At 50.9% G+C, this 10,597-nt stretch overlaps 1 protein-coding gene across 1 annotated transcript; it reads left to right on the top strand.

Annotated features, from left to right (window-relative positions):
• The first annotated feature begins 1,276 nt into the window (after window positions 1–1,276).
• Window positions 1,277–10,041, top strand: Unc5cl (unc-5 family C-terminal like). Its single transcript, XM_052193417.1, has 8 exons — window positions 1,277–1,741; window positions 2,237–2,537; window positions 3,834–4,096; window positions 4,741–4,842; window positions 4,950–5,017; window positions 5,829–5,929; window positions 6,348–6,461; window positions 8,581–10,041. Exons 1-8 carry the CDS (start codon window positions 1,357–1,359, stop codon window positions 8,792–8,794), a joined length of 1,548 nt encoding a protein of 515 aa, XP_052049377.1. The 5' UTR covers window positions 1,277–1,356; the 3' UTR covers window positions 8,795–10,041.
• Window positions 10,042–10,597: the final 556 nt, after the last annotated feature.

Below are 10,597 nucleotides of genomic sequence, written 5' to 3'. Positions count from 1 at the left end.
GAATCTCGTGCCTCTGGCCTCTCTAGGCTCTGCAGTCATGTTTGTTACATGCATTCATGACCCTACACACACACACACACACACACACACACACCCCTATATGTAATTAAAAATGATAGAAATAAATCTTAAGAACACCTTTAAAGCAGATGGGTCCTGACAAATGACTCTCACAAGCATGTTCTCCTACACGTGCAGACACACAATTACAAAGTTCACACAAAGGACACGCCTGCGGCGAAAAGTCCAGGTAATACAGAGATTGCTCGAATTCATTCCTGTATTCTCCAGTTGTTAGGATTTTCAGTGGTGCTCAGTAGGACAGGTCAGGACTGCAGCCTTCCAGACTCTCACCAGGAAAGGAGTCGCTACAGAACTGAGTGTGTGGACTATGAAGTTCATATCACAGCCTGACAAAATAACATTTGAATGTGTTGGATTAAATATAAATATTCTCTCTCTCTCCCTCTCTCTCTTGCTCTCTCTCTGTCCCTCCCCCAGTCTCACACACATATGGTGTACTTTAAACTTTCTTCATATATTACCCAGGCTCCCCCAGGGCCTCATACATGCAGAACCCTCTACCCCTAAGCTATTCCCTCAGCCTATACATATATTTTACATACACAAGATTGGAGGTTGCTTTTTTTCCCCTTACAGATTTTTTTTTAAATGAGTATTCATAGACAAAGATGGATTTTGTCTTTGAGATGTTGTGTAGCTCAGCCAGGCCTCCAACTCAGGATCCTCCTGCTTCAGCCTCCTGATCGCTAGGCATGTATTGCTACTGACTTGGAGGTAGCTTTTTGGACGGGTGAAGACACTGGAGTAAATTAAATGAATGTCAAGCACAACAGACACAGTGATTGACAGGCTTTGAACTCCTGTCCTCTAACCAGTTCTTTATGCCCCAGGATTTACTTTGCTGTAACTAGGTCATGGAGAAGTGTGGGAAGTTCTTTATTTTTGAGATAATGTCTCAGTTTGTAGTCCAGCCTGGCCTTGAACTCATAAGAGCTCATAAGAACCTCATAAGAGCTAGAATTAAGTAATGTGTACCACCATGCCTAGCTCAGGAAGGTTCTTGAGTCTCTCTCTCTCTCTCTCTCTCTCTCTCTCTCTCTCTCTCTCTCTGTGTGTGTGTGTGTGTGTGTGTGTGTGTGCATGCATGTGTACTAATGTGGGAAGGGGAAAGGAAGGGGAGGAGGGGCATTTCTGCAGGTAGTCTAGACTTTTCCTCCGTAAATTAAAAGTTCTTAGGCCAGCCTCACTGACTCTAACCACTTTCCCTCCAGGTCCTTGACCTCGGCTGGCACAGAGGTACGGGAGAGCCAGCAGCATCGACTGACCAGGCGGATGAGCCCCCAGGAGAGTTCTGTCCAACCTTTCCAATTCCTCCTGTTGGTGGGGATTCCTGTGGCCAGTGCTCTCCTTCTGGTTCAGTGTCTTCGATGGCACTGCTGTCAGTGGCTGCCAGGGGCCTGCCGGAAGCTGGATGACCCAGAGGAGCCAGTGTCCCCATCTACTCCATCACCGGAGTGTGAGCTCCCAAGGCAGTGCCCAGCCCCCACACTACCAGAGGTGGCTGCCTTCTACCAGGAACTCCACGTGCCTACCGGGGGCAAGACCGTCACCCGGCAGCTGATGCATAAGCTGCTGGTGTTTTCTGCTCGAGAGGTGGACCACCGTGGTGGGTGCCTGATGCTGCAAGACACGGGCATCTCCCTGCTCGTTCCGCCAGGTAACCACTCCCAGCCTCCTCCTGGACCAGGACTGCTGCAGACGGCAGGTTAGAGGTTAGGGTACCCCATCTGAGCTCCACCTACAGACGACTTTGGAACTTAGAAAACTGTATGTATAGTTTAGCTTTTTGAATTCCAAAAGATGGTGTCTCCAAAGGTGAGTCTCTCCACCCCTTTTTGGGAGACAGCTTCCCAGCAAGTAAAAGTAAAATGCTTGGCTTGAAAGACAGCCTGCTGTGACAATTGCCTAAACAAAAGAAAGAAAACTGTGATTCTTAGTCACACAAGTCCCCATTCAAGTAGCTATGGCCCTGGAAGGTTGACTGCTTTGGAACTGTACCCCGAGTTAGTCATGGTGGACTTCCTCATTCCCTACAGCCTCTCTGCATTCTGCTGGGCTCTGGGCTCTAATTCTGTACCTGCTGTGACTGGCCTCCTTCAAGGGGCAGGCCATTTCTACTTTCTAGACTCATCTCTGCCCTTTGTCCCTCCAGGTGCTGTGACCGTTGGTCGCCAGGAGAGGGTGTCCTTGGTTCTGGTGTGGGACCTGACAGATGCCCCAACACTGTCTCACAGACAGGGTCTTGTGAGTCCTGTGGTGGCCTGTGGCCCGCATGGGGCCTCTTTCCTGAAGCCTTGCACCCTCACGTTCAAGCACTGCGCCCAGCAGCCCAGTCAAGTCTGTGCCTACAGCAGCAATACCTCCTTGCTGGATGCCAAGGACTGGAGGCCCCTGGGTCAGTCAAGGACTCACATCTCCAGAGATGAGTGTTGTATCCTGCTCTCCCACTTCAGGTGGGCCTCTGCCCATTGGCCCGCTCTCCTCCCGTGTGTCTCTCCTGTCCCCACTGGCTGGTCCTCTTGTTCTGTGTCTCTCACTGACAGTGTCTTTTCTCTGTCTGCCTCCGTCTTATCTTTGTGTCAGAACTGCCTGCCCCTTCATTCATTTAGCATGCTTTGACAGTCTCTTAGACCTGCGTGTTCCTCTCTGAGCCCACTGTTCTAATGTTCATGTTAGTCCTGATATCAAAACCCTGACTGAGACCATGCCCCATTGCTGTCTCAGTACCTTTGGGGAGTCACCAGGTTCAACTCATCCCTCTGTCTAGCAAACATGTCCAACCCACAAGCCACAGGCCTCTGACAGTCTGAATAGCTACAAACACGACCCAACACAAAATAGTACACTTGCTTAAAACATTAGATTTTCTTTTGAAACTCAATTGCATGGTTTTCGAGCGTGACTTTGTGGATGACATCATTGTGTTTCAATGTCAAAAGGTTGGGCACTCCTGTAGTAAGTTTGTCCCATCTCCACATCTGCCTTAGAGCTGTTTCTCTTTACCCTTCCTGCCTGTCTCGAAACTCTTAAGGGCAGCTTGTCCCCTTCAGCCTCAGGTCATGTCTGTCCTCCATCTCTAAGTCCTTAGGTCCCTGTTTCCCATGTGCACCCAGTTCAAATCATGGGAACCCTGTGATTACTTTGTCTCTACTGCTAGATAAAGCACACAGGCTCTCCTCCCCAGGAGGTAGCAGTCACTGTGTTAGTAACTTCTTTACTGCCGAGACAATGACAATGAGACAATGAACCCAATGTAAGCAACCTAAGAAAGGAATGGTTCCCATCAGGGGGGCACAGTTAACCAGCTGCAGAGGTTTGGGGCAGCTGGTCACGTGGCCTCTTCAGTCAAGCAGTGGAAAAAGAGATGGCTCTTGCTACTCCATTTGTTTTTATTTTGTTTTTGTTTTTACCAGTCCAGGAATCCCACCCTGTTCACCAGGGTGGGTCTTCCCACCTCTGTAATTCAAGTGAGAACCCCCCTTACTGATATGTCCTGAGATTTGTCTCCAGGATGATTCTAGAGCCTGTCAAGATGACAGCATGAACATCACAGTCCTCGCAGCCCACTCACTTCTTGACCCTCCTAGTCACTCTGTCCCTTACCTGGTCGTCCCTCTATGCCTATTTGGAGTGGCCTCCTCCCCCACATAGAGACCCCTTAGATAACAGGAGCCGGGTGGTAGGCCCCTTGGGATCCGGGCCTTCCTGGTGCCTTGAGTGTAGATCTCTGCCTCCATCTCCCTCCGCAGCCTCTACACCTGTGTCCTGGAGGCACCCCTGGGCCAGACAGCCCGCAAGTGGCTACAGCTGGCGATGTTCTGCTCCCCACTGGCACCGGGGCAGACACACCTGCAGCTGCGCGTCTATTTCCTGAACAACACTCCCTGCGCCCTGCAGTGGGCTATCACCAACGAACAGCCACACGGAGGACGCATGCGCGGGCCGTGTCAGCTCTTCGACTTCACTGGGGCCAGAGCAGACCTGTGCCTGAGACTCAAGTACATCTCTGAGGGTGAGGAGAGTGGGCCCTACGGGTGAGCGATAGGAAGCTGGATGAGAGGGAGGTTCAAAGCCCCTGCCTTCCAGGAAATCCAGAGACTCCAGGTTTATTTCCCTGACATGGGTTCCCAGTGGCCTTGTGAGAACCTCCTGGCTTTGGTCACTTTCCTCTATCTCCCGCTCAGCCCTTGCCAGCCAGCCATTCCAGGACAGAGGGACACTAGGTGGAAGTGAGAGGATCCTTGGATCGGGAGTTGTGTTCTGAGTTTGTCGGCCTGCCAGGGCCTTTTTCTTAAAGCTCGGGCTGCTGGCTGGCAGTGTTTCTGGAATCCTCTGTGTGCTTGTGGACAGGTACATTTCTGGGAGCATTCTGCCGTTTCAAGAGGCTGGGTAGAGGATGGGAGGCTGAGGGGCTGTGTATGTGTGTGTGCGTGCGCGCGTGTGCATGTGTGTAGTAGTAGTAGTAGTAGTAGTAGTATACTACTAGTATAATATATACTAGACCTAGTAGCATCGAGGCATAGCCATGCAAACACTTTGAGGTGCCCCCTCAAGCTCACCAATTTCCATTGGCTTGAGACTCTGATGCCTCCCCACAACCTCTGGAAAAGACTTGTGGCCTTTCCCTCTAAGGCCCTCTGCTCTGTCTCTCCCCAGGTTGGGAGAATGTGGATGACAGCAGTAGCCAGCTGGTTCCGCATCTGCACATCTGGCATGGGAAGTGCCCCTTCCGCTCTTTCTGCTTCCGGAGAAAGGCAGGTAGGCGGGGAGCTGGTTCGATTCCCGTTCTCCCCTCTTAGCCGCCTTGCTTCTGCAGCCCTACTCTGAGTCTTTTTCTTGCTCACCCCTCTTGCTTCTCTTTTTAGCCAATGGGAATGAAGAGTGCTCGGCATTAACCAATGAGATCATTGTCACCATGCACACCTTCCAGGATGTGAGTCTCATGGAGGCGCAGAGGAAGGCAGGGCCTGGGAAGGTCTGGGAAGGGGGGTGGGTCCAGTATACGGAGTAGGGTCCTAATTACAAAGCAAAGTACTTAAAGAGGACATTTGTCACAGAGCTGCCATGTCAGATCTTTGAAAGACTTAGACCAGCTGGCCCCCTAGCTACCCCACCCCAGAGCCCTTTCTGTGGATGGATAAATGCATCAAAATGTTAAAAAGACTCAAATCCAACATTAACTCTTTCTTCCAACTTGGGACAGCTAGGGGGCATCTGGGAGACCTGGCCTCCTCCAAGGTGACCATCTCTCCATCTATCTTCAGGGGGGTGACTAAGAAGGAGGGCTCGAGCAGGTGGAAGGGGGGTAGGTATTTCCTCCTCCCTCTCTCCCCCCCTTCCTCCTACAGCCTCAGGGAAGAGATGAACATGTCAGGTTTGAGAGTGATTGGAAAACCAAAGTAGCGCGCTGCAGGATGAGGGCAGGCAGCCCACATTGTCACTTGGAGAGGACAGCTAGAGGTCAGGCTCTGTCGTTACTGGGTGCTGGCCTGTGTCTTCTGTATTCTGCCAGCATAAGAGGCACTGTGTGTGGTTTTATTGTTCTCAGGGGCAAACCTCAGTCTGACTGTGGGGTTCTGGTGTCCGGGAGGCAGAGGGTCCAGGGTGCTGGGTAGGGAGGGGGCTGTATCTTCTGGTGGCAGGTTGCAAAGAGGGTCACGAGGAATGGAGGGGGCTGGGAGGAGGAGTTTCTCATGACCCCCCCTTCCCCCCAACTGTGTTCCCTATCCCTGTTGGTGATTCAGGGCTTGGAAACCAAATACATGGAAATCCTCAGATTCCAGGCATCGGAGGAAGAGTCCTGGGCAGTGCCCCCTCCTGTCTCCCAGCCACCCCTCTGCAACAGGTGAGTAAAGGTGGCTTTGGCTGCTGCCGCCTGGGGATGTTTGTCAATCCTGTCTCAGCACCAGTCAGTAGAGAGGGTGGAAGAGTGTGTGTGTGTGTGTGTGTGTGTGTGTGTGTTCTTGTATGTGGGAGTGTGGAGGCACATGGAATCCAGAGTTGAATCTTGGGTGTAGTTGAGGTAAAATTGGAGCTCTAGATGGCCAGCAAGCCCCAGAAATCTGCTGGTCTTGCCCCCCCCCCCCCCGTTCCCTTCCTCCCCCATGGCTGGGTCACAAGTGCATGCTACCACACTAGTCTGTTCATGTGGGTGCTGATTATTGAACCCAGGCCCTCATGACTGTGTGGCAACAGATTGAACTGTCTGCCCAACCCTTGGGCTTGGAACCTTCTTTTAGCAAATGCCCTCTTCCCTGCCTCAGGCTGCCCCCAGAGCTCTTTGACCAGCTGCAGATGTTGTTGGAGCCCAGCAGTATCACTGGGAATGACTGGCGTAGACTGGCCTCCCACCTGGGGCTCTGTGGCACGAAAATCCGGTAAGCGACAAGTACATCTGTAGTGGCGTTCAAAGGTGGGCTGGGGTTGGGGACTTCCCAACATTCCTGGGATCTGGGCTAGGGACAAGGGGGTGACTTGAAAGTTAGTGAACAGCTACGGAGTCCCCTCAGAGTTCCATTAGGACGCTCTTTTGGTAGCTTCTACATCTTCAAGGTCCAGAGTGACTGTCATTAGACATATAGGTCTGTACACTGGCCACCTCTTTTTCCTAAATTTCCAAAGAAGTTGAGAAACAGAAACTGATAAAAAAAAAAAAAGTCCAGTTTAGCCAAACTGGGGAGAGAAAGAATCCAATTTCTTCTCACCGTTTTACAATTTAGTCACAAGACAGACCAGAAGATAGGTAGACTCTCAAGGATTCTCAAAGTCACTGGGGAAGGTGACTTTGTCCCAGGCGGCCCTCAGAGTCTCAGTTCTCTACTCTAGAGACAGTTTTATTTTACTCATTGTTCAAGTCCAGGACTGAAGGAAACTGGCAGACACTAAGATTGCAGGTTTTGTAAGAGTCTCAGGGATTGTTTGAGGTGGTGGTGGTGCAAAAGGCCACACCTGCATGTCTGAGCTTGATCAAGTTCCTCCTTCCCAGTTCATTCCTTGGATAGGGGTAGAGTAGACACCGTTTGTATGTTGTCTGTGGAAGTCAGTTTCCAGCTCACATTCCTCTGTGTCTGTTCTATGAATTTTGAAAATGAAAGAGAAAAAGTAGTGAGCACCTCACAGTTGAAGAGGAGGGTCCCAGGTGCTTCTGCAGAATTTAGAATACCTCGCTCTCTCTCCAAGACTCCAAATCCATTCTTTCAGCATGAGATCAGTTATATGATGTCTGTCTCATAGTAGGTGTGCAATAAATATTTCACAAGAAACGAGACAAGTCACTGGTACTAGCTTGCCACATTGTGGCCCAAGGCACAGAAAAGAAGACTATAGGATGCTGTGTGTACAGTGTGTAGCAGGAAGCCCGTCGCTTGTTAACACAGTAGGTGTTAGTAATCACAGTAGCAATGTAGCTCAGGCCTCCTGCCAAGGAGCTCACAAAGGGACAGGGAGAAGGACCATTCCGTGCCAGGTCCTAGAGTCCGGGCTGTGAATGCAGTCGCCAGAGATGAGCTAAAGCCAGACCTTGGAAGCAGAAGAGATTTAAACACTTGTCAAGTGCCTGTCTATGTACCTGGATCCAAGAGTGAAATAGGTTTTCACCTCCTAGGAGCTCAAATGATCGATCACAAGAGACTCTGAGAACTTGAGAATAACAGTAAACATCGTGTGTGTTGAGTATTGCAGAACACTGAAGAGAGAGATGCAAACAGTTGAAGAAGAAAAAAAAATAATCAGAGGGCTACAGAATGGAGAGGAAGACAGGCAGCCAGAGAGGAAGCCATAGAGGCTGCTCTAGCTGTGGGGAGCAGCTGAGGTGCAGAATGGGGGCAGAATATGCAAACCAGGTTAGAGTTGGGAGGAGGAGAGCGCAGGTCAGAGAGGCAGGGCATCACCAGGTGGTGGAGGAGGGAGGCAGTCTGGAGATGTAGATTGGCTAAGTGAAACAGACTCTGAAAGGTTCTCAAACAATGGAGGGTCGTCATAGAAACTGATCCAACACAAAATCATAAGCATACTTAAAGCATGGGGTTTTTTGTTTTTGTTTTTAATGTTCATGTTCATGGCTCTCGAGTGTGAATTTGTAGCTAGCACCTGTCTCAGTTTGCTTTCTAGTGCTGTGATTAAAGCACCAATGACCGGAAGCAACTTGGGAAGGAAAGGGTTTATTTGCATATCGTTGGCAGCAGTCCATTTTGAAGGGAAATCAGCGCAGGGACTCAAGGGAGGAACCCGGGGGCAGGAAGTGATGCGGAGGCCACGGAGGGGTGCTGCTGACTGCCTTGCTCCCCATGGCTGGCTCAAGCCTGCTTTAGTATACACCTCTGGCTGGCTTAAAAGGAGCAGAGTGCAGGCTCCTCCCACCCTTCCTGGGAGGTAGGCGAGGCTAACAGGAGCTGAGCTCAGGGGTGGGGTGCAGGGCTGCAGAGTGGGTCTCACACTGCTCCTGAGCGTCCTGCTCTCCTCTCACCACGCCCCCTCCACCCCGTTCCTTGGAGACAGGTTCTTGTCCTGCCAGCGCAGCCCTGCTGCGGCCGTTCTGGAATTGTTCGAGGAACAGAATGGCAGCCTGCAGGAGTTGCACTACCTCATGACCTCCATGGAGCGGCTGGACTGCGCCTCTGCCATCCAGAACTACCTGAATCGGACTCCCCGGAGCAGCCCTGCCAGAGGCATCTGGGAGAACCATGACCTAGAGCTGGATGAGAAACTCTAAACAGGGTGCTTCAAGAAGCCATGCTATGCCATGCTATGCCATGCCATGCCATGCCTTTGAGCTCAGGATCAATGCCGCAGTCCTGCGTAGACCGAACTGGATCGCCCAGCGAGGCCTGACAGCCTTGTTAGTTATCTGCCCTGCATCAGGACAGCTCTTCATCCTGCCGGCCAACTTTGTCCTGGGTGTAGGTTCCTTCTTGGTCGGTAGGGGGCGCGGGAGTCTGAGAGATGGTCACAGCCAAGGCAGCTTCCAGAGATGCTGCTTCATTTTCTTGTGGACGGCCAGGTGGCCCTGCAGGCAAACAAACCTCAGAGACTGCTCAATCCACAAATATTCACGGAGCACTGAGTCTCAGCACCAAGCTGGGATCATGAGGAACGTCGGCTTCTTTGAACTTGCCCTGGAGTCTGTTCTGCGAAATGGAGATGCACTCCCAGCCAGCTGGGAGCAACGTTCTAGACAGTGTCTCCCCGTGGTTAGGGGATGTCGTGGGTGTGTAACTTTGTGGAGAAGAAGGGCGCTGAGGTGGGCTGGATCAAAGAGAAGTCTCCAGAGAGGATCTTGGGAGAGATCTTTGGCGGGGGAGGGGGCCTTGGGGGAATAGGGTGGGTGCACAGGCTCGCCTCATTGATGTGAGGAATGGGTGGCAGCCGGTTCCAGGCCCTTCTCTCTTCGGCCTCCTCTCCCTTCATCTCTTCATATGCAGCTCACACTTTGTCTTCCTTCTCAGCCACTGTTTCTCTCATCTCACACGAAGCTGAGAAGCCTCAGGATGCGTGCCCTGTGTCTCTCCACCTCCAGCTGAGAGTGTTAAGTCTCTGGCTGCCTTTTTCTGCAGTTGCCCGGGCTCAGAGGCAGCCTCGTTATGTTGCTCATGTCTTCACATTGCTTCGTCTCTATCTAGTTATGGAATCCCATCTTGGTGTTTCTTTCTCTATTAGGAAAAAAAAATATCCAGTCACTCCCTTAGGCAAGTGTCGGAGCTAATGCTACGTATTTCAAGGCTGCTCAGAGAGCCTCGGCTATTCCAGGAGTGAATGAGTAGAGATATTTCCCTCACAGATCAAGATCTCCCTTAGGGTCAGCATTAAAGGACCCCCATCCTGCCCCGATCCAGTCAGTACTTCAGGCTACTAATACTCTTGCTTACTGATAGTTTTGTTCATTTGTCCAAAGGTAGACCATCTCTTTGGAGATAATACAAATTCACTTCCATATTTAATTAAAATATTGGTACTTTTGAATGGTGAGCAACATTAATTATGGGATATGAAAACGCCTTTCTTCATAACTATGTTTTGCTAAAATTGACAAATTTGGACATAGGTCTAAATTTTTAATTTTCAATTATATTATGTGTGGATATGTGTATGCATGAGCGCAGGTGTCAATGGAGGGCAGAGAAGAGGCTGTTGGATTCCCTGGAGTTGGAGTTTCAGGAGGTCATGAATCTCCTGACTTGGGTGCTGGGAACTGAACTCAGGTCATCTACAAGAGCACTCATTCCCCATTCTTAAAGCCTTCAGATGTGGGGTGCATGCGTCCTCCTTTTACTGAAATCGACACTTGTCCCCCCTCGGCCCTTATTTTCCCGTCTCCCTAGTCCACTGCTGGGCTGTCCAAGTGGGTGCCCTGGTTCAGCATTGGCCACTGAAGGCTTTCCTCTCCTCCAGCTGCCTCAGCTCCTCTCTGCCCTGCAGGCCAATCAAAGGCATTGTTGGAGTCCTTTCTGGAACAATCGATTTTATGTAGCAAACTGAAGCCACAGGGGTTACAGGAGAGGGGGATTGTGGGAGTCCT

This window comes from Apodemus sylvaticus, chromosome 9, assembly GCF_947179515.1.
Source record: "Apodemus sylvaticus chromosome 9, mApoSyl1.1, whole genome shotgun sequence".
NCBI lineage: Eukaryota > Metazoa > Chordata > Mammalia > Rodentia > Muridae > Apodemus > Apodemus sylvaticus.
This window is presented reverse-complemented; position numbering and strand designations above follow the sequence as displayed.